This window comes from Garra rufa, chromosome 8 (genome assembly GCF_049309525.1).
Source record: "Garra rufa chromosome 8, GarRuf1.0, whole genome shotgun sequence".
Classification (NCBI taxonomy): domain Eukaryota; kingdom Metazoa; phylum Chordata; class Actinopteri; order Cypriniformes; family Cyprinidae; genus Garra; species Garra rufa.
Genome location: NC_133368.1, coordinates 22903791 through 22927579, shown reverse-complemented (window position 1 = coordinate 22927579; position 23789 = coordinate 22903791). Strand labels below are relative to the sequence as shown.

At 37.1% G+C, this 23789-nt stretch overlaps 2 protein-coding genes across 2 annotated transcripts in view; one reads left to right on the top strand and one right to left on the bottom strand.

The window, feature by feature from the left end:
- dgkg (diacylglycerol kinase, gamma) overlaps positions 1-23789 on the bottom strand; it is a 449591-nt gene that overhangs the window by 133502 nt on the left and 292300 nt on the right. The gene's annotated exons all lie outside the window — the stretch shown is intronic.
- The window catches only part of neb (nebulin), a 76546-nt gene continuing 57051 nt past the window's right edge, over positions 4295-23789 (top strand). The window contains exons 1-37 of the mRNA XM_073845899.1: positions 4295-4339; positions 9284-9400; positions 10063-10170; positions 10353-10457; positions 10559-10663; positions 10760-10864; positions 12525-12629; positions 12844-12948; positions 13076-13183; positions 13783-13899; positions 14397-14498; positions 14578-14685; positions 14779-14883; positions 14969-15067; positions 15528-15632; positions 15718-15825; positions 15906-16019; positions 16120-16317; positions 18178-18285; positions 18376-18474; positions 18576-18680; positions 18774-18881; positions 18976-19287; positions 19747-19953; positions 20066-20170; positions 20255-20362; positions 20445-20756; positions 20845-21051; positions 21145-21249; positions 21378-21485; positions 21627-21938; positions 22019-22225; positions 22309-22413; positions 22514-22621; positions 22746-23057; positions 23173-23379; positions 23519-23623. Of these exons, the coding sequence (XP_073702000.1) occupies positions 4295-4339; positions 9284-9400; positions 10063-10170; positions 10353-10457; positions 10559-10663; positions 10760-10864; positions 12525-12629; positions 12844-12948; positions 13076-13183; positions 13783-13899; positions 14397-14498; positions 14578-14685; positions 14779-14883; positions 14969-15067; positions 15528-15632; positions 15718-15825; positions 15906-16019; positions 16120-16317; positions 18178-18285; positions 18376-18474; positions 18576-18680; positions 18774-18881; positions 18976-19287; positions 19747-19953; positions 20066-20170; positions 20255-20362; positions 20445-20756; positions 20845-21051; positions 21145-21249; positions 21378-21485; positions 21627-21938; positions 22019-22225; positions 22309-22413; positions 22514-22621; positions 22746-23057; positions 23173-23379; positions 23519-23623 (5199 nt within the window). The remainder of the gene's footprint in view (positions 4340-9283; positions 9401-10062; positions 10171-10352; positions 10458-10558; positions 10664-10759; positions 10865-12524; positions 12630-12843; positions 12949-13075; positions 13184-13782; positions 13900-14396; positions 14499-14577; positions 14686-14778; positions 14884-14968; positions 15068-15527; positions 15633-15717; positions 15826-15905; positions 16020-16119; positions 16318-18177; positions 18286-18375; positions 18475-18575; positions 18681-18773; positions 18882-18975; positions 19288-19746; positions 19954-20065; positions 20171-20254; positions 20363-20444; positions 20757-20844; positions 21052-21144; positions 21250-21377; positions 21486-21626; positions 21939-22018; positions 22226-22308; positions 22414-22513; positions 22622-22745; positions 23058-23172; positions 23380-23518; positions 23624-23789) is intronic.

Below are 23789 nucleotides of genomic sequence, written 5' to 3'. Positions count from 1 at the left end.
ACAGTTCTTGTGGAACAGCATAGGGCTGTTCGATTCCGAAATTTTTGGAATCGATTCCGATTCCTGGTTCTGGAATCAATTTGGTTTGATTCCAAGAATCGATTCCTCACTGTTTTTTCGATTCTTTTTCTATTCTTGTTTTTTAGATTGGAGGAAGCTAATTTTTTTTGCAGGATGTAAAGGTCGTAGAAAGTTGCCTTCTCATAATATGAAGCTTCATTTGTAAAAAAAAAAAAAAAAAAAAAAAAAGATTTTTCTGTAGCTCTGACTGATTTTGAATTGTAATTTTGTCTGCAAATGGAAGACTGCATCCTTAAACTCGAGTTTAGTAATGACTCGTTTTCATTCGGTTTATTTTCGTCAATAGAAGTTCAGGGACAATTGATGACTAGCAGCCGAGATATGCAGCCTTCATGCCATGGGATGCAGCCTTCTGTTTAAGAGGCACCCATTTATAAGTTTTGTTGAACTGAAAATGGCTCTGAACGAGGAGTCGATTCCCCTTGATGGGTTTGGAATCGATTCTCGATTCTCAATGCCTCGGAATCGATTCTTTTTGGAATCGATTCCCAGCCCTAGAACAGCATACTGTGAATGGAGCTACTGTGAGAAACACATACGTACTACGTAACCTACACACTTGTAAATAATTGACGCACATAAATTAAACCTGCATCAAATATATTTAACTGAATCGTAGTATTTGTGAATTTACAATTATGCATCATTATCATTTTTAAAGGTGCCATAGAATGCATTGAGAGAATATTTTAAATTGTTCTCTGATATCTACATAGAAGGTATATGGCATAGGAAAGGGCAAAAAATATCCAGAAGTGGTTTTACAGGTCCATTTACAACCCTATGATTTGTCCCTAGAATGAAATGCTCTGCTTTTGCCTTATTTGGAAGCTTCATGAATATTAATGAGCTCTGCTCTGATTGGAAGTTTCACAAAGCTGGCTGGTCTCTATAGCTGGCACATGGATAAAAATATATATTTAATAAGGAGCTCTAGCTGCTTTTAATATGCGGTTTGTTGAATCTGCCGTTTTGAATCGCCAACATTTTAGTGTGATTACTGTGATGCATGTGCTCTGTGTAAAGTTATAATGCAGAGAGACACAAGTACTTACCACACAAGTTGAGCTGATTCTCAGTGATTCTCAAGATCTGTAAATCATTCACCATCATCAGGCAGTTATTTCTCCATCACTCACCATCATCAGAGCAGGCATCTCTCTGTTTATGTGGTAAGTGAAATCCTATGTATTGCAATGTAACAGGCTAGCGCTAGCATTAAGCTAACCGTGTCCCTTCTGTGGTTTGCCTTGTGTTACTGATGTGCTGACGTTAGTGATGATTGGGCGATGCAAATGTTGGAGGCCTAACTATTAACGATCCCGGGAGTTTCGTAACAGTCGGTGTTATGTTGGAATTGACGTATTTTTCGGTGGTCTTTTGCAAACACTAGGTTTATATAAGAAGGAGGAAATGATGGTGTTTGAGACTCATGGTATGTCATGTCCATGTACTGAACTGTTATTATTTAACTATACCAAGCTAAACACAGTTTTCCATTCTATGGCACCTTTAAATGGGTTAAATATGTAATGCAGGCAGCCTTGGAAAACAGTCTAATAATGCGCTTCATGGATTCTCGTCTGTGAAATGCGCCATCTCCGGTATTTTGCCGGTTACTCGGCGCGGGCAAAATGATATAGAGGATTTCAAAAAATCGAATAGTCGATTAGAATCGACAAATCACGACAGCCTTAGTGAAAATAAAATTATATGTAGGCCTACATGCAACACCGCTTCATTCAGTCTGACCAATCAGATTGTGAATGTACTGTATCACTATGCCTTTAGGTTCGCTGTCAAAAATGCAAGTGTGAATGCTAAGCAGACCAGGGTCAAATGTATTGTTTTCCCTTTTATTCTGAACCAAATCAAGTAAACGAACCAAACTACAAATGTAAACACACACTAATGCAGTGATTCTCAACTCCAGTCCTCGGGGCCCACTGCTCTGCACATTTTGTATGTTTCTGAATCTGACACACTCAGTTAAGTTCATGGATTTTTCTCCTAACGAGCTGATTATCTGAATCAGGTGTGTTAAAGGAAGGAGACTTACAAAATGTGCAGAGCAGTGGGCCTCGAGGACTGGAGTTGAGAATCACTGCACTAATGGACATTCTACGTCAGAACACCTTCTCCTGCATCAGTAGCGCCACACATAGGCCTATGCCTTGTGATACTTTAATGAATGTGTGTCGAAGACTGACACAGAAAAGAAGAAAGTGTTGAATAAAGTCATTATTTTTGTTTTCTTTGCACACAAAAAGTATTCTCGTAACTTCATAACATTACGGTGGAACTACTTTCTGGGCCTTGAATGTGTCTGTTGTGTTGCTCTATGTGCAGGGTCAGAAAGCTCTCAGATTTCATCAAAGTATCTTGATTTGTGTTCCGAATAGGAACTCTTATGGGTTTGGAAAGACATGAGGGTGAGTAATTAATGACTGAAATTTCATTTTTGCGTGAACTATCCCTCTAACAAAAACAAAGCAAGTCATCTGCAATATGTGAAGATTTCTATTGTGCTGAGCTATGTAGTGCATGTATAATTGAAAGTGCATGTGTATCGAGTATAGTGCCTATAGATATTGACTGAGAATCTAATCATTTTTATCTTCAGTCACTCAGATGTTTGTAATTGGGTGGACAAGTCAAAAGTTTATTTCCCTCTTGCCCCCAGCCTTGACCTGATTTCAGCCTTTGGATTCCATGTACACTTGGATGCAAACCAGTCACCTCAAGAAGTTTCTATCTTCACAGAGAAGACCTCAGGATCTCCACTACTCCCTAAACTGATACATACCTCCATGGAATTCCATCTTGATGAATGCAACATCCCTACCTTCCCTCATTTAGAAAAAACAGGTAATTTACAGTGTTTTCTTTTCTCTTCCTCATAGTTGTATTACTGATGATTTGCTGAACAGGTGCACTTTTCTGAAGGGTCGCTAATGTATATTTAGCATTTGAAACCTGAGAATACTGCCCACTGATTGGTGGATAGGAGCACATGATAACCGGAGTGCCGTTGCAGCTGTGAGCTGTTGCCCAGCGTTTCTCAGGAGGGAAGAGTTGGGGAGGCTCTGGCAGCTTGGGAAACGTTTTAACTTTAAACTCACCGGTAAGCAAAGGAAAAACCACGAAATCAAACCGCACACCTGATTACACTCTCCAGCATTCTTTGCATGGCCTGCTCAGTTGGATTGACCATCTTCTACAGCCTGTCGGCAGATGAAAGGGATGCTTAGAGCGATGCTGGTCCTTTAAACCACAGCCTGATAAGAATCATCTGACTTTTATAGGCCACCGTTGCAGGAACAACCAATTTACCAATTACTCAAAGCTGGAACTTATTCCTGGACTTTGTTTTTTTCCTGGAAGACTATCTGAAGCACCTCACCTCATGGGCAGGAGTTTGTTAAAGTCCCATCCACATTCCTCTCAATCTTTTTGGTGAAAATGCATAGAAAACCAACATTTGATGTCATTTTCTTAGAGTCGGGGCCTAAAAAAGGGTAGTTAGTGGTCATACCTAAATTTAACCTGCAGCCTCAGAAGGCATTGGAGCTCCACTAGCTAAACAAAGCCAGCCAATCAGCCTGCAGCATTGGCTTACATGACAAATAGCTGGAGCGATTCAGAGCAGCTGTCGCAAGGCTTCAACCAGGAGGCGCAGCGTTTTGGGGGGTCTTAGGTGTCAAACTCTCTCACCTACCAAGGCCTGCCGAAAGATTTCAGTTCAAAATTAGGATTTTTGCTTTTGTTGAACCACCCACACTAAAGCATCCTCTCAGTCAGAGGGAAACTGACTTGTTTTTGTCTTTGTTTAGGTTTGCAGGAATACATAAAGTGGAATAGCAGATTGGGACACGAGTGGATGGAAAGCGAACACCCTTCTTTACTGTAGGGTTGCTGAAATTCTACTGTAACCTTCTATAGTAAAGGTACGTCAGCTTCTACACTTTTAATTTGTTTTTTTAACTTCAACATTAAACTTGACAGATCATTCCTGGCGTATTGTGAACATTGTCCTTCAAGTCCTGGTGAAACTGAAATCCTTCAGTGAGGGTCACTTTAACTTCCTATGGTTTATTTTCCCTTAAACAGCTGTTTATTCCTCACTGTCTGCAACCAACAATTCATTGAATGCTGGTTGTATTTAGTTACATATGTGAATTTGCTTTTGTAGACTCAGAAAGTCTGTTTGAAGATGGCATCAGAAGAAGAGTATGAAGAAGAGATTGTGGAGGAGGAGGTAAGATACAAATTTATTGCAATGCAGTTCATATTTTACCATCTGTTTAGAGGCCGTCCCCTCTTTCATTGAAAGAATAACAATAATGCTGCTCTACATTATTTAGCTTTGCCACTTAAATAGCTTATATAGGCTTTTCAGCTTAACGCCCCATAGATCTCAGTCCTATAGGTAGGATTGAACCCTATGAATAGTGATCTATGATACCTCCACCGTCAGCAGTTCAGTAGGAGCTGCCATGTCGTATATGATTAGCATTGGATCCCATTTCAAATGACCTCCTCCTTGGAGGCCCTAGTGCAGTAAATTCCATTCAATCCTTGTTTTATTCCTAGTAATCAATGTATCAGTGCAGTCTTTTTTAAACAGATGTAATACATTTCATGCCTTGACGAGATGTCAGTTACATATGTGGCAAAGCGTCATTCATTTGACAGTTATGTAATGACCTCTGCAGCAAGATCTTATTGTGAACATGCTAATGTAATGTTTTTCTGATCAAACCAAACCAGCCTGAATGGAAATAACCATTGTTAGATATAATACTCTCAACTTTTATACTAACAGTGGGATTATGTTCTGTTCAGAGGAACTAAATCGACTGCAAGCTTCATTACGAGTGGAAAAATGTATTGTTTTTTAAAGAAAACTTATTTCTTAACTTATTTGCATAATCTGGGATATAATCCACGTTTTGTAGTATTTTGAAGAAATACCACAAGATTTAACCACAGCTCCTCTTGAAGCTTCCAGCAGTTTTGTGTTTTTGTCATGTTATTCATTGAAATACTGTAAATGTGTCTGAGTGTTCAATGGAAGAGTGAAAGCAGAAGGTTGATACTTTAATTCAGTATTTCCAAGAGAAATAGAGTTAAAGTACACCTTGTATACTTTCAAATCCATTTCTGTTGTAGATATCTTATAGGGGTTTACCAAACCATTGCATTTATTAGGTATTTTTGAAAGAACTGTTTGCTTTTGGAATCCCCTTTAACATATCCAGGAAATGGAAATTCGCCATCTTGGATTTTTAGAAGATGGGAATCCCAACAGAATATTTCGGAATACATATACGCTCTGATTTCACTACTACTTTCATCTACACTTAGAATAGGATCTGAAGACATCAGCGTTAATTAAAATGGCTTCTTTCATTGGATCTGTGGAAAGCAGAGATTCACATTTTGTTCTTTAACATTTTGTTGATTTTTCAGAAGTTACTACACTTTAAAAAAATAAAAGCTCCAAAGGGTTGTTTTTGCGGTGATGCCATAGAAGAACCATTTTTGGTTCCCCAAAGAACCTTTCAGTGAACGTTTTTTTTTTTAAGATTTTTTTCTGCATTTGAAAGTTTCCATGGATGTTCCGTTTTTAACTAATTTATTTTTAATTAGTGTATTTACTGGTTATAGTGTTTTATAGAATAATATAGCACTAATTTAAAAAAAGTATATCCCAAATTTAGCCAAAGTTTTGTGGAATTTTTTGATATGCTTTTCTCCCCATTAATGGAAAAGCAGCCTTCAGCTTTGGCTGAGTTGTTCTTTCCAGAGATACAAATATAGAAGTGGACATCTACGGCAGAGTCGCAGAGAGGCAAATGAGACGAGCCGTGTTGTAAATTACACTCCTCTTGCTGTTAACGTCATGCTGTTAAAATGCTTTGGGGGGAGGACCTGTGGAAAAAAACATCTGTAAATGGTGGAGAGAGATTTTGATTCACACCGTATTTTATGGAATATTCACCACTTTCCATCTCCTGTATCTTGCCTGTTAAGTGAAAAAGTATATACAAATCAAAAATCTTAAAACTATAAAAGTCTATATGTATTTCTGCTATCCACTGGTCTGAATAAAGAAGCCTCTAGCTCCTGTAAATTCTTAGCTTTTTTCCTGCTCTGGTTTCACACATTATTTGAAGCCTTCTTTGAAGGCCTTTGTGATCTGGCAGCCAATTACAGTTTGAGAGATTCTGTCAGAGAGATTCTATCTGACTAAATACCAGTAGGGATAGTTTGGGAATCACGTGTTTGGCTGAATCTGATACACTGATTTCAGACCTCTGTGTGAGTGTTTGGGTTGGAATTTGTTCCCTGACCTGCTGTTTCTATTTACCACCATGACAATAACATTAGCTGCAAATAATAATAGTGGTGAGGTCATTAGGGCACTAAAATGTTCTTAGCACCAGCCGGTCATTCGGCTCTGTCAGTCATAGTCAGAGGTCCACTGGGAAAACAACAGCGTTGCTGTATTTTTATTCCCTAAACAACTGCTGAGATATTCAGAGGAAACAACATTCTGTGGCAGAAAAAAAAATATTTAAACGGTTTATAGATCCGATTTTAATGTTTATAGATCAATATGGATTTGTTTAGAAAGACCAGTATTGGTCGCAAGGGGATAAGATGCCATGGCCACGAATTAAGAAATAGTCTACCAGTCAAAAGTTTTTGAACAGTAAGATTTTTTATGTTTTTTTTTTTTTTTAAGTCTCTTCGGCTCACCAAGCCTGTTTTTTTTGTTTACAAAGTATAGCAAAAAAGTAAAATTTTGAAGTATTTTTACTATTTAAAATAACAGTTTTCTATTTAAATATGTATATTAAAAAGTAATTTATTCCTGTGATTTCAAAGCTGAAATTTTAGCATCATTACTCCAGTCACATGATCCTTTAGAAATCATTATAATATTATTTTGAAAAAGGCTGAGTAGATTTTTTTCAGGTTTCTTTGATGAATAAAAAGTTCAGAAGAACTGCATTTATCTGCAATAGAATTATTTTGTAACATTATAAATGTCTTTATCATTGCTTTGATCAATTTAAAGCATCCTTGCTAAATGAAATTATTAATTTCTATAATTTCTTTCTAAAAAAAAAAAAAAAAACTTACTCCAAGCTTTTGAAGAGAATTCTTTAAAAACCATTACAAATCTTACTGTTCAAAAACTATTGGCTGGTAGTGTATGTTTAGCTTAAAATGTTATTTGTTTGGGTGTGTGAGTATTTCTATTAGTATTCTACAACCAGAGCAGGAAAAAGTCACTTTCCTAGATTGTAGTGTTTTCCACAAGTGTGTGATCGTCATTTTCAAAGCCCAGAGTTTTTCCTATATTTATAGTACTACTATGAGGAGGGTCCAACAATCACCACCACGACCACCTCAGTGTCTCATGGTGTTGAGGTAAATGATCTACCCTGGTGAAACAGATCTGCGTCTCTTCCACATGCCATGGGGGCTATTCCATATTCCTTTCACATACTAGTCCAGTTTTTATTAATAGGATGTATCCAAATGGTACCGACATAAAGAGTGGATTATTAAACAAACTCCCTTGTTTAACAATTCATGTGTCAATGAAAGTATAATAATATTTGTGAGTGTAGCACATTTATACAAAATAGCCCCCATGATTCAGAGCTATGCAAATGCCACAGCGCTAGTGATGACAGTGAGGGTGTGTTAATGGAGCTTTCTGTATGTGAATTAATGTGATGTTTATTGTAGTTTATGACTGTCTAAAGTTGTAGTATGTGGTAAAACTAATGCTTAATGTGCTTGGTTTGCCTGTACGAAAAATATATTTTCTCTAGTTTTTCTGCATGTTTTTTTTTTTAACTCACTACCAACAAAAGTTTTTGGACGATAAGATTTTTAATGTTTTAATGAAGTCTCTTCTGCTCACCAAGCCTGCATTTATTTGATCCAAAATAGAGCAAAAGTAGAAATATTGTGAAATATTTTACTGTTTAAAATAACTGCTTTCTATTTGAATATATTTTAAAGTTTATTCATTTATTCCTGTGATCAAAGCAACATTTTTAGCATCATTACTCCAGTCTTCAGTGTCACATGATCCTTCAGAAATCATTCTAATATGCTCATTTGCTGTTCAAGAAACATTTAATATTATTATTATTAATATTATCAATATATTTAAAACAGTTGAGTAAATTTTTTTTAGGATTCTTTAATGAATAGAAAGATCCAAAGATCAGCATTCATCTGAAATTAAAAAGCTTTTGTAACATTATACACTATACCAATCAAAGGCTTGGAGACAGTAGAATTTTTATTTATTTATTTATTGAGGGGGGGAAATAATTAATAATAATAATAAAAAATACTTTTATTTAGCAAAGATGCTTTAAATTGATCAAAAGTGATGATCAAAAAACATTTATAATGTTACTAAAGATTTCTGTTTAGAATAAATTCTACTCAGCTTATTTTAACATAATAATAATAATAATAATAATAATAAATGTTAATTATCAAAATCAAAGCAGATCAGAATATTAGAATGATTTCTAAAGGATCATGTGACTGGATTACTTATGCTAAAAATTCAGCTTTAAAATCACAGGAATAAATTATATAAAATATATTAAAATAGAAAACAGTTATTTTAAACATGTTACTGTTTTTTTTTTTTTTTTTTTTTTTTTTTTTTTTTTGGATCAAATAAATGCAGGCTTGGTTAGCAGAAAAGACTTCTTTAAAAACTATTAAAAATTTTACTGTCCAAAAACGTTGAACTGGTAGTTTACATGTTAATGCAAAAACTAATACTAGCCAATACTAATTTACTGACCTGTCGATGAAATATCAAGTTTTCTAAACTTTTTCACTCATTTGTCATAAAAATAATAATTTGCATGTAAAACAAATGAAATACCATTTGCAGAGGACATTGAAGGTAAGTGCTGGACAACTGGATTCTGAAAATGAAATTGAAATCGTTGCACCATTTCTGTTTAGGTGTGAATCAGTATAGGCTAAATTAAATTGTACAGAATCATGCTGCTTGATTGCTTATTATATTCGAAAATAAAGTGTTTTTGTCCCTAAAAAGGTAAATCGATCTGTAAATTGAAAGATGTTATAGATGTTTGTCTAAACCATGTGCATCTGTCTTAAATGTTGATTGTTGTTTTTCAAGCCTGGACCTGGTGGCCTTCCCAGGCGCACAGTTAGGAGGAAGGCGAAGGTGGACACCTCCAAGTTCATGACTCCTTACCTGGCACACAGCCAGAAGATGCTTGACCAGTACAGCCATGTAAGCACATAAAAAAATATTTTGTGTTAATAATACAATAGTACAAGTTTCCTAGACTGCTGTTTTGTTCTTATTTCATTTAAATTTATTGGACCACCACTGTTAATGATCCCAAATGATACTCATGACTGTGAATTGAATTATTAAAGTGAGACAACGTCATGTCTGCAGGCCACAGTTTGAGAACTCTTGAACTAAAACCAGATATGTGACCCTGGACCATAAAACCAGTCATAAGTAGCATGAGTATTTATAGCAATTGTAGCAAAAATGATTGATTTTTCTTTTACGGCAAAAATCATTAGGATATTAAGTAAAGATCGTGTTCCATTAAGATATTTTGCGAATTTCCAACCATAAATATAGCAAAATGTCATTTTTGTTTGGTAATATGCATTGCTGAGAACGTCATTTAGACAACTTTAAAAGCGTTTTTTAGTATTTAGATTTTTTTTATTTTTTTATTGACCTTTATGACTGGTTTTGGGGTCCAAGGTGACATATTAGGTAGAAGTCAGATTCACATGATTGTTCAAATGTTTGAAGCCAGTAAGATTTTTTAAAGAAATAAATACTTTTATTCACCTAGAATGCCTTAAATTAAAAAATGAGTCTTATCTTGACTGCTCTATAATGCAAACTCAATTGTATGTTTTTTGTAGAATAAATACAGGGAGGCATACGAAAAATCAAAGGGGCAGCCCTATGCCATTTCGGCTGATACACCTGAGATGATTCGCATCAAGAAGGCCCAGGAGCAGCTCAGTGAGGTTTGTACTCTTGATGGATCGTGTTTGTTTTCAATCTGTCAGAAAACAGTTTGCATTATTTTTATGCTCATGTGGGCTGTTTTAACTGATGCTTTTTAGTTTAGCTTTCCTAATAAGCAACAATCAGATACTTTTCAATGTTGTAAATTTAACTGACAGTGAATTTTATTTTTGTAACCCAGGTGAAATACCGTATGGAAGGACTGAAGGCAAAAACCACCAGCCTTTATGATGGTGAGGCTCGTGAGATTGGCCATGTGAAGCACGTCTCTGAGCTCATCAGCAAAGTAAGTGTGTCACGACTGACTACCCAACTTGTGTAATCCTGATTCCTTTATTTGTGTTTGTTATTGTCATAACATAAGTTCTTTACATATGCCTTTTCCAGGTTCTGTACAGGCAAAAATGGGATGAGACCAAGGATAAGTACTTGCTCCCTCCCGATGCCCCTGAGTTGGTTCTTGCTGTGAAGAATGCAGCAAATTACAGCAAGGTAGACCGACCTCTGATTCCTGTCTTAATAGTAGAGAAGCAATAAAGTGATTTTTATACTGGTATTATACTGCACTTACACTGTCATTCCTTTCAGAAACTGTACACAGAGGCATGGGATGAAGATAAAACCATGTACTATCCATACAGTGACAGCCCAGAGCTGCGCAGGGTGGCCAAGGCCCAAGAAGTCCTCAGTGATGTGAGTAAACTTGTGATATTTAACTGAGTAACTTAAAAAATGGTAAAACAATTATCATTTAATTTGTTGTCATCCAGCAATTTGGGAAAACACAGTTAAAATTAGTAAAAATAAATTTTCTTGTTAAAATTATTTAATTGAATACATTTTTTTAAATTATTATTTTATTTATTTAAGCACATTGCTTGTATATGTTAGAATGGTAATCTCCACTTAAAACTGATTGTGCAGACCAAACCGTAGGTCGAAGAGACTTGAAACTTAGAGGGATGGTAGCACTCACATCGTCAACTACGTCACTGAGACTTGCCCCAATCAGCCTGAAAGAGCTCAAAGCTCGTCGTTGGAATTTCTTTGGCTCATGCCTTAGATTTGGTTGTGAACTTTTTGTGACATTTTGGATTTTTTGAAAAACATACTTTTGCAAACTAGTCCTAGGTTTTTCACCTCTTCGGAATTAAACCAGTGCAGAAATTTTCTCTGGAGAGTGAATATTAATAATTATCAAAAAAAAAAAAAACTTTCGACTCACCATTGCAAATGGATGGCAAAACGTTCGAAAGGGGCAGGGCCACTTTTAGTAATATCTCCTGAATGGAATGAGATAATCTCTGCCAAAGATTTATGTAAAAACTCAATCTGAGGTCACAGTACAAAAAAGCTTGGCCACTTGGTGGCGCTATAAGATAGGATAAAAAAATGCTATAGCTACAAAACCATTTTTTCTATCAAAATGAAAATCTTGGTCCAAAGTGCCACAAGTGTCTATAAGGACACTTTTTAAAAAACATGGCCACCATTGACCGATAAGGTTTGAGCACCTATTAGACAAGGTTAACTGAGGCCGGTCAGAATTAAACGTGTTGGGCCTGTTTGACTCACTGCCCCAAAGATCTGTGAGAAATTTGAAAGAAATCGGCCACTGGGGGGCGATATTGCGTTTTTCAAGAGCGTAAACGATTTTACATTGCGTGGTTTTTCTCACATACACGCAATATTCGTAAAACATGACAGAACTCCTCATTCCGGACAACTTTACCTCTAAAACCACTGCTGTCAATCAAATTGTTTGTTAAATGATTGAGAAGATGTAAAAAAAAAAAAAAAACTACTTTTGTAAACTATTTCTAGGTTTTTCACTCAATCTGGCAAAAAACAACAACAATAAAAACACTGCAGTACCTTTCTCTGGACTCTTTAGGTCAAGAAGTATCAAACAATTTTGAAATTTACTCTTTGATAAATTTTCCTCAAATTCTATAAATCCTATAAAACTCAAAACTTCATGAAACATGGTGAGCAGATGCGACAGGTGATTCTGAACAAGCATGGAAAGTTTCAAGGAGACTGGACCACAGCTGGCACTATAACAGTCATAAATGTTAAAAAAGTTATATTTCTAAATAAATTACCTGGATTTGCCAAAAATGTTTTTTTAAATGATTGATTTAGGTGGTTACAGGCTTGCTAAGTAATGTCTTTTTTCATATGTGCTTAAATACCTTAAAGTGCTTGAACCCCGGTAATGGTTGCTTGCAGCTTTATTTTTATTTTACTTTATTTTATTGTATTATCCCTGTTAAAAATACTGTTACATCTAGTCTTATTGCATTTGAAACTGCCCTTGTCTCAAAAACTTGTTGTGCTTCACCTTCAACAGATTGTTTACAAGAAGGGTCATAATGAGCGCAAGGCAAAGTACACATCTCTGGCTGATCCCCCAGAGGTGGAACTGGCCAAGAGAAACTTCACCAATCGTAGTAATGTAAGACTTCTCATATTTGTGTGCCTTTTGAATCAATTTCCATTTTCCTGAAGTGTTAATAAAAGGTCCTTGTTTTAGTTTCCATCTGGTTTAGTCTACAGTATTACATTTAAATATCTTCTGTCACTGCAAAAATATATTGTGCTTGCTAAAATAGTCTTTGGGAATGAAATGTAAGCCATGGAATAATAAAAAACACTTTAATTCTTCACAGCTTAAATATCATGAGGATTACAACAAGAACGTCAAGGGCAAATGGTGTGAAACCCCCTACTTTGATATCGCTGTTGCTAGAATGGCTATGGACAACATCAGTGATGTAAGTGCATGAAACCCAGCATGCTGATAGAAAAGTTCAAATAAATAGATTTATCAAAGTGAAACATGTACATTATTAACATACAAAATTCTTAATATTAAAGTGTGACACTTTGATTTCTTTGCAGAAAAAATATACGTCTGATTTTGAAGATATGAAAGACCAAATTTATTTTATGCAAACAGACACACCAACATACGCTTCCAACAAAAAGGCTTGTGAAGCTGCAAGTACGGTAAGTTTTGGGAATTTATTTATACTCTTTTATTTTTCCCTTAATTTTCCCTCACACATATAGTGGAGTTTGTAAATCTGAAACCGCACAAAAATCTATTTTCTTTCATTTAAATTAAGACATAAGCATCAAAATGTAAAACAAATGTAAAAAACAAACTAGCTTTAAAACATTGTTATTCATGCATTGCCTCCTAATTAAAAATAAAAGTGAGGTAGTTCTTACCGGTAGACACACTTTTTTATACATCTTCTCTCATTGTATGGAAACGACCTTCCTGTGACAACACTTTAAACAGATCATGAGTCAATCCAGAGATTCACATGTCTGATCTGGTTATCTTTGTTGATCCCTGCATACTAATTACATTGCTTGCATTGCCTGCATTACAAGAGAGGACATGAAAAAACAAAGGATTAGATCCTGAGTATTTTTACGCACAGTAGCTATGAAAGAAACCAGGGTTGAAATTTTAATTTGTTTAGTGTTGTCTTTAAGAAAAGCTTTTTCTCAGTGCTAAATAATCTCTTAGAACCAATGACTCGTATTAGTTTTACAACCATTTGTCATTTAATATATGCTTTTTCCCACCTCAACAGGTCAAATATAAGAAGGACTATGAGAAAACGAAAGCAACATCCGATTACAACGTTCTCCCTGCTACAGAGAACCCCCTTCTCAGACAGCTGAGATACGCAGGCACCATCTTGAGTGATGTACGTATGTTAATCCAGATCTTAATCATTATAGTGGTCTGCTTTGACAGGAATGTTTATGGTCTAAGAGGTTTTCACTAAGGTTGTCCATAATAAATATTGCCACAAGGCAGCTGAAATAAATTATTTAGGGAAATACAAATACTGGCAACATTGACAAAACAAAATATGTTACAGTGTTACAGTTCAAATAGATTTTTAGCAATTGTCGGTGTCATAGTGTTAATGTGTAAATGATGTTGTGGATTATAGCGTCATAATTCAGTAAGTGTGAATATGCAGCTCATTTAAAATGATCACATCTCATTAGAGATGATAATTGGATGGGATTGTATCTGTGTGGCCGCTTGTTGGCACATACATTAAACCAAAAGGATCCTAAAAAGTTCAAAATGAGTATTATGAAGCAAGGTGTTATTTTGAGAATTCAACAATTCTGTCTTGAAATCTCTAATATCTGACTCATTTCTGACATGTCTTTCTCTTGCCTTTTCCAGAAAGTATATAAAGCTAGTTATGAGAAATCCCGGGGATTCAGCATCAATTACTGCAACACTCCCAAATTCAAGATGGACAGTGTATTGAAGAAGTTCAGTGATGTGAGTGAGGATTTCATAATTGGCTACAAACATCTGCTATTTCTGCATATCTCAAGTTTATATTCTTCTCTTTCCTCAGATCCGTTATAAAGAAAAGTATGAAAATGAGGTGAAGGGTCATTATGTTGGTAGCTATGAAGATGTATTTACAGTTCACTGCCAGAAGATGGAAGAAATGAAGAATGATGTAAGTTGCCCTAATACCCTGCGTATATTTTCATCTTCTTGATTTAAAAAAAGTATTTGCATATTCACACTTGCTTTCTTTGTTTTTTAAAAGCAAATGTACAAAGCTGATTATGAGGACATGAAGTCAAGGTGTTTCTTCCCTCAAACTGTTACACCTGAATATGAAGCTGCTAGGAAGCTTCAACAATGTCAAGATGTAAGTATATATACACATATATATATTAAGTGGGGTGTGTGCACAACCCAACATGAGGTGATTTTGTGTGTGCTTCTCTTTGCAGAAAGTTTATCGTCAACATCCAGACAAGGTGAAGTTCACACAGGTGACAGACTCACCTGTTCTGGTGCAAGCTGCCATCAACGCCAAACAGCTGAGCGATGTACGTAAAAAGCTTTAATTATTATGCCTAAATAAAATAAAAAACACAGAAACAGTAAACATTATACCAGGTGGTTCATGAACCTTGTCAAATGTTGCCCTAGAAAAATCCCTGCATTCATTATTAGAGCACAGTTGTCATCTCAGTACGGCTGACAATAGAGTGAATCCCTAGACATATTATTAGAGCTGTTGTTCATGCTATTTCAAGTAAGTCTCAAAGCTTCATAGACAGCTAAAGCCAATCCTTTTGAAAGCCAAGGAGCCATCTAGTGGTGTTCATTGAGCTTGTCCTGCTTCTCTGAACACCACAATCATGGAGCATTAAGAAAATATGGGGAAATTTACTAGGGCAATATGTTTTAATATGTATATATAAACATGATATATAAGACTAGCCATTATAATTATACATTTGATGTAGAATATATTATCATTGTCATTTTTTCTCCTTTTTACAGCTCAACTACAAGGAAAAGTATGAGAAGGAGAAGTTCAAGTGTTACCTCCCTCCTGATTATCCTTTCTTCATTCAGTCTAGAGTTAATGCGTATAACCTTAGTGATGTGAGTACATTCCATCTTCATTCATAGCAGTGCATTGATCTGAAACCTGATCATAATGCTGTTTTTTTCTATTTATTGTTCACAGACGTGTTACAAGTTTGAATGGGAAAAAACAAAAGCAAAGAAATTTGAGGTGAAAGGAGATGCCATTTCAATCCTGGCAGCCCGTGCTCACACTAACATTGCCAGCGATGTAAGTAAATGGGATATTTGGGTTGTTTACCTGACAGTGTGTGAATTTTCAGGTACTTTTTACACTGGCTTTAATTTTAGGTGAAATACAAGAAGGAATATGAGAAGAACAGAGGACAGATGATTGGTGCGCTCAGCATCAATGATGACCCCAAGATCATGCATTCAGTACATGTTGCTAAAATCCAAAGTGAGGTATGGATCAGCTAGTGCATTACTGATAACTTGTATAGCTACGCAATCCTCGAGTTTTTTTTTTGTACTAATTTTTGATCCTCTGAATATTTTTGAACAGCGTGAGTACAAGAAAGACTATGAGAAGTTGAAGACCAAGTACCATACTACACTGGACATGATGCTTGTGACACTTGCTAAGAAATCTCAGGCCATTGCCAGCATGACTGGCTATAAGAAAATCCCAAACCGTTACCTCATGCCTTATGACAGCATTTCACTGGACCAGGCAAAGAAGGCCAATATTCTTCAGAGTGATGTAAGGACTCCTGCTGCTCTAGAAAAAGTCGAATAAGCACAGGCTGACAAGTTCTCTGTTGACTAAAGTATTTCCTTTTAAAACATGAAGTTTAAATAGCCAGTAGCCTGTAGCTGTGAACCATGCAAACCATGCTATTCTAGTCCAAAGTTTTAGATCATATTTAGATTTATGCATTTAGCTGTCCTGACTGCCTGATGTTCTTTTATATTGTAATAAATAAATAGTCAGAGGTGGGTGGTATCAGAGTGAGGAGATATTGTTATTCTTGTATATTTAAGAATATACTGGAATACATAATTTTAAAGTGCAGGAAAATACAGAATTTTAGAGTGCATGATGAGTCATCAATATTTTAGGCCTATTCTGGTCCTGAAAGAAAAAGATACAGAATATTTCAGGCATATATCTGCTAAAAGATCATACTCCAGGTTACAGATGGCCTCTCCATTCTAAAAAAACTTGGGCTCAGTTCACTTCTGGGGGCAGCCGTGGTCTGGGGGCAGCCGTGGCCTAATGGTTAGAGAGTCGGACTTGTAACCCAAAGGTTGCAGGTTCGAGTCTCAGGTCCGGCAGGGATTGTAGGTGGGGGGAGTGAATGTACAGCACTCTCTCCACCCTCAATACCACGGCTGAGGTGAGTCCCTGTGTGTGTGTTCACTACTGTGTGTGTGCACTTGGATGGGTTAAATGCAGAGCACAAATTCCTAGTATGGGTCACCATACTTGGCCTCCCTTCACCTCCTTTCCTTTCCTTCCTTTCCTTCCAGAATGAAAATTTCCTGCTAATTTACTCATCCCAATGTCATCTAAGATGTTCATGTCTTTCTTTCTTCAGTTGCAAAGAAATTAAGTTTTTTGAAGAAAACATTCAAGGAATTTTCTACATTTAGTGGACTTCAGTGGTGGTCAATGGGTTGAAGGTCCAAATTGCAGTTTAAGTTCAGCTTCAGAGGACTCTACTCGATCTCAGCCTAGGAAAAAGGGTCTTATCTAGCAAATCAATCAGTCATTTTCTAAAAAAAAATTCTTTACTTTTTAACCACAAATGCTTGTCTTGCACTAGCTTCTATCTTCACGCATTGCGTAATCACGTTGGAAAAGTCACGCGCGGGTTAGTTCTTTATCTGTGTACTTCGGTTTAAAGAGGTAAGGTAGAGCGGAAAACTGCATCTCATTTTCTCCAACTTCAAAATCATCCGACATCGTTGTTTTACCTTTTTTGTAAAGGGCATTTGACTTTCTTTGCATGTTCGCTTTGTAAACTGGGTTGGTACTTCCGTCTATGCCATGCATGTGTGGTTACGTAATGTGTGAGGTCAAGCTAGTGCAAAACCAGCATTTATGGATAAAAAGTATAGAAATTGATACATTCAAAAATACAGAAAAAAAACTGCTACTTGGGTGTAAACATCCATGGATTTATATTTTTCTTAGAAAATGACTGATTGTTTTGTTAGATAAGACCCTTATTCCTCAGCTGGGATTGTGTAGAGCCCTTTGAAGCTGCGTTGAAACTGCAATTTGGACCTTTAACCTATTAGCTCCCATTGAAGTCCACTATATGGAGAAAAATCCTGGAATGTTTTCATTAAAAACCTTTTTTTTTTCCGACAAAAGAAAGAAATACATTAACATCTTGGATGACATGGCAGTAAGTAAATTATCAGGAAATTTTCATTCTGGAAGTAAACTAATCCTTAAATGTGCACACTATTCTATTTCAGATGCATTTGGAGTTATTTTCTAAAATAGGTTTTTAGTTATGTTTATGAACATGAACCAAGCCCATAATACAAAAGCTGATCAATTATGCCTTTAATTTTGTGTTACTGATTTTTCTGTCATTTGTAACCACAGAACGAATACAAGTCTGACTACAATAACTATGTCAAAGGAACGCCTTGGGTGCCTTACGGCTCCATGGATGTTGAGAAATCCAAGAAAGCAGGGGACATCTTAAACGAGGTATGACACTTCATGTTTTACCCATATACAGTAAAGAATTCTATTGTCATCAATAACACAGCTAAATATTTCTTTCTTTCTCTTACTTAGAAAAAATACAGGCAGCATCCAGACACAGTACCTTTTACTGCTATCGATGACCACCCTCTCCAGCTGCAGGCTAAAGTCAACCAGATGATGAGAAGTGATGTAAGCAAAAGCACCTACTGTAGTCAAACATGGTTAAATGTTCCTCTGAATAAATACTAAACCAGCACATTTATGTAATCTAAATATTTTTTCCTCTATAGCTCCACTATAAGAAAGGTCTGGATAAAATCCATAATAAATACTCCCTGCCTCCTGATGTCCCAGAGTTCATTCAGGCCAGGTGTAATGCCTACAACATGAGCAATGTAAGTGAAAATTCCCTGTGTTTTATGGTATTTGGCATGTTGATTTTTGCATAGTTGTTGACTCTGTATATCTATTGCATCTCTGATTTTCAGAAATACTATAAGCTTGAATGGCTGAAGACTATTGCAAAGGGCTACGATTTGAGGCCTGATGCCATCCCTGTACAAGCTGCGAAGGCAGCAAGACATGCTGCTAGTGATGTAAGTGATCCTTTCTGTAAGTCCATAAATGAGACCAATGGATGGAAAACAGCAGTGTGGAATAGAACTTAAATATACGGTTGATGCCTCACAGGTTCAGTATAAGAAGAAGTATATGAAGGAGAGAGGCCACCATGTTGGCTTCCGTAGCCTCCGTGACGACCCCTTGCTGGTGCACTACATGGAGGTGGCTAAGATGCAGAGCGAGAGGAACTACAAGAAGGATTACCACAAGATGAAGCTGAAGTACCACACCCCTGTGGACATGTTGAGTGTTGTGCAGGCCAAAAACGCCTCAAAGGTTCAGACATACACAGGATACAAGCAGCAAATCCATCATTACACCCTGCTGCCTGATGCCATGAACCTGGCGTTAGCTCGCTCCATGAACATCAGCTCCAGTGATGTAAGAACCATTTAATCATCTTAAACTCTGAATGTTACTCTGTAATCTAAATTTACAAAAATCAAAAGCATCATACTTTTTTCTTAACACTGATCATACAGACCACATACAGTACAGTTCAAAAGTTTGGGGTTAGTAAGTAAGAATATTCAACAAGAATGCATTATTTTGATCAGAAGTGACAGTAAAAGCATTTATAATGTTACAAAAACTCTTTCTATTCATTAAAGTATCCCAAAAACAATGTATTGCACTTTCTGTGAGCAGCATTAGTAGATATTTCAGCATTGGTAATAATAAGACATTTTCTTGAGTACCAAATCCACTTCTTAGAATGATTTCTGAAAGATCATGTGACACTGAAGAAAAATGGCTGCTGAAAATTTAGTTTTGCCATCACAGGAATAAATTGTATTTCTGTGAATGTGTTAACATAAATGTGTTGTTTAATTCCAAAAGGTCCAGTATAAACAGGATTATGAGAACTACGTGAAGGGCACTGGCTGGATCCCCATTGGTTCTCTTGATGTTGAGAAGGCAAAGACTGCTGGTGCAGCTCTCAATGAGAAGAAGTACAGGCAGCACCCAGACACCATCAAGTTCACCAGCGTTCTGGACACCCCAGTTATGGAACAAGCCAAACTGAATGCACAGCAGCTAAGCGATGTGAGGGAGAAATGCATGATTTTGTGTTGGTGTCCATGAGGAGTGTGCATAATGAAGGTTAATGTGTTTTGTTAATGTTTTACTTTCTGATTCATGTCAATTTTCTTTCCAGAGGCTGTATAAAGCCAGTGGTGAGAAGTTCATGCACACTTACCATCTCCCTGCTGACGCACCAGAACTTCTACAAGCCAAGTACAACGCTGTCAATTTCAGCAAGGTGAGAATGCTGCATACCTTATACTGTTAACTTAAAAAGCTTATACGGTCAGCTGAAAGCTTGTGTTTTCCTTTGCCTTTGCAGACATACTATACCTACGCACACAAGCAGGATCTTCTGAAAGGACATCACATGAAGCATGATGCCATTTCTGTTGTCGCTGCGAAATCCTCTAGGGATATTGCCAGTGATGTAAGCAAGCATACATTGAATTTATTTATATTTAATATGTTTGAGTGCTGTGTTTGAGTGTTGTGTTCTTTTTTGTTTATAGTACAAGTATAAGCTTGCATATCAGAAGGCTAGAGGCCACCACGTTGGCATACGTAGCCTCCAGGACGACCCCTTGCTGGTGCACTACATGCAGGTGGCTAAAATGCAGAGCGAGAGGAACTACAAGAAGGATTACCACAAGATGAAGCTGAAGTACCACACCCCTGTGGACATGTTGAGTGTTGTGCAGGCCAAAAACGCCTCAAAGGTTCAGACGTATACAGGATACAAGCAGCATTTCCATCATTACAGCCTGCTGTCTGATGCCATGCACATTGGGCTGGCTCGCAACATGATGGAGATCCAGAGTGATGTAAGATAATAAGGCAATGACGATACTTAAACCTAGAATGGTTGCTGTTTTGACAAAACGATTAACCGGTCACTTTTTATCTCTTCAGAATTTGTACAAATCAGATTTCAACAACATCTTCAAAGGAGCAGGCTGGGTTCCCATAGGTTCTATAGATGTTGAGAAGGTCAAGGCTGCCAATAAAGCCCGTGATGAGAGGTCATACAGAATTCACCCCAGCACATTGAAATTTACCAGTCTAACAGATCAGATGAACATGGTTTTGGCCATGAGCAACACAAAACTACAGAATAAAGTAAGAGTACTTCAATAATTTCTTATGAATGATAACCAGAATGATGATCTTGAATTGACTAATGGGTTATTGTTTGCTTTTCATTCCATTTAGGCTGCCTATAAAGCCTCTGGAGAGAAATTTATGCACACCTACAATCTACCAGCTGATGCCCCAGAGTTCCTGCAGGCTAAGTATAATGCCCAGACTGTGAGTAAGGTAAGTACAAAAGCAAATAAAATCTAAATTAAATAAAAGAGAAACACTTTTCTGTAGAGTTCTATGTGTTAACATTAGTTCATTGTTAGTTCAGGTTAACTGTTGCATTGTGTACTCTTATTCTTTAGTCACGCTACAAGGCACAGTGGCTTGTGGACATCGCCAAAGGCTATGACATGAAGGCTGATGCTATTCCCATTCTTGCTGCTAAACAAGGAAGACACATTGCCAGCAATGTAAGTGTAAAATGTATCTTGCATTAAAATGCTGAAGGATCTGTTCAGCAGTACCACAGAATAAATAAATAAACAAATATAATTTGCAATTGCATTATGAAATCAGTGGACTGATTAGAATTCACTGTTCTTTGATCACAGTATCAATACAAAAAAGCATATGAGAAGGCAAGAGGCCACCATGTTGGCTTCCGTAACCTCCGTGACGATCCCTTGCTGGTGCACTACATGGATGTGGCTAAAATGCAGAGCGAGAGGAACTACAAAAAGGATTATCACAAGATGAAGCTGAAGTATCATACCCCTGTAGACATGTTGAGTGTTTTGCAGGCCAAAAATGCCTCAAAGGTTCAAACAAATGCAGGATACAAGCAACACTTCCATCATTACTCCCTGCTGCCTGATGCCATGAACCTGGCGTTAGCTCGCTCCATGAACATCAGCTCCAGTGATGTAAGTCCACCCTTTTTCAGATTCACACATCCCACCATGGGATTAACAAAGGATTCAACACTACATTTGTTGTCTACCAGGTTGAGTACAAGAGTGAGTACAACGCCACCATGAAGGGTGTGGGTTGGGTGCCCATTGGTTCACTAGGTGTAGAGACCGCAAAGATTGGAGGAAAGATCCTGAGTGAACACAACTACCGCACTCATCCTTCCAACTTCAAGTTCCACAAACTTATGGACTCAATGGACATCGCTTTGGCTAGCGCCAATAATAAGATCATGGACAAGGCAAGTCTGGATTCAGTGTATTTTCATTGGTTTGACTGGTCTAAGTGGTCAGTCTCTGAAAATGTAAATGCTTTTGGTTGCAGCAATCCTACCATGCTGCCTGGGAAAAGGACAAGCTCAAGGTTCATGTGATGCCTGACAGTCCTGAAATTGTCCTGGCCAAGGTCAATTCATTGAACATGAGCCAGGTAAGACTAACTATTGCCTTCATTCAAACGATTCTAATTAATAATCAAAAGCAAAAAAGTCCGGTGGCATATATTCCATTGCCTTTCTATGTATTTTCAGAAACTCTACAAAGCTGGCCTTGAGGAAATGTATAAGAAGGGCTATGATCTCAAACCAGATGCTATTTCGATTGTGGCTGCCAAAGCCGGCAGGAATATTGCTAGCAATGTAAGTGTCCTGTCATCCCACCAATTGTCGTCTTAGTACTTTCAATTAAATGTTTGCAAAATCATTCATGTGTTGGCATGACAGTGTGATCTTTTCTGATAAATCCATGTTTCTGTCATGATAGTACAAGTACAAGCTGGCATATGAGAAGGCAAGAGGCCACCATGTTGGCTTCCGTAGCCTCCGTGACGACCCCTTGCTGGTGCACTACATGGAAGTGGCTAAGATGCAAAGCGAGAGGAACTACAAGAAGGATTATAACAAGATGAAGCTGAAGTACCACACTCCTGTGGACATGTTGAGTGTTGTGCAGGCTAAAAACGCCTCAAAGGTTCAGACAAATGCGGGATACAAGCAGCATTTCCATCATTACAACCTGCTGCCTGATGCCATGAACCTGGCGTTAGCTCGCTCCATGAACATCAGCTCCAGTGATGTAAGTCCATCTTCTTTTAGATCCACACAACCCATATGGAGGGGGTAGATCATAACCTGTGGAACTGAAGTATTGACGTTCCAAAGGATTCAACATTATATTTGTTGTCTCCTAGGTTGAATACAAGAGTGAGTACAACGCCATCATGAAGGGTGTAGGTTGGGTGCCCATTGGTTCCCTTGGTGTAGAGACCGCAAAGCTTGGAGGAAAGATCCTGAGTGACCACAACTACCGCACTCACCCCTCCAACTACAAGTTCCACAAACTTATGGACTCTATGGACCTTACATTGGCTGCTGCCAACAATAAAATCATGGATAAGGTACACTTTTTAATTAACTTATATAGTAATGATCCATCATTTCTGAGATTTATGTGCATCTAATCTAATTTATAGAATTTAAGTGGATTATTTGGCTGGTCAGATCAATAAATAATATTTTGAATGTGTTTTATTATAGCAAGCATACACAGACGCATGGAACAAGGACAAGACAAAGATCCATATCATGCCTGACAGTCCGGAAATTCTTCTCGCAAAGGTTAATGCAATCAACATGAGCGAGGTAAGTGTACTCTGTGTATTTGCAGAATCTTCACAATTTTTACTAGAATGTTTTAATCAGAAATACTTTTAAACAAAATATTCCCAGCTTTTTCTCCACCAATGATCATTGTTCTCAGAGCAGAATCAGAAATTGTTGATTTAAATAAAACACTCGTCACTTACTG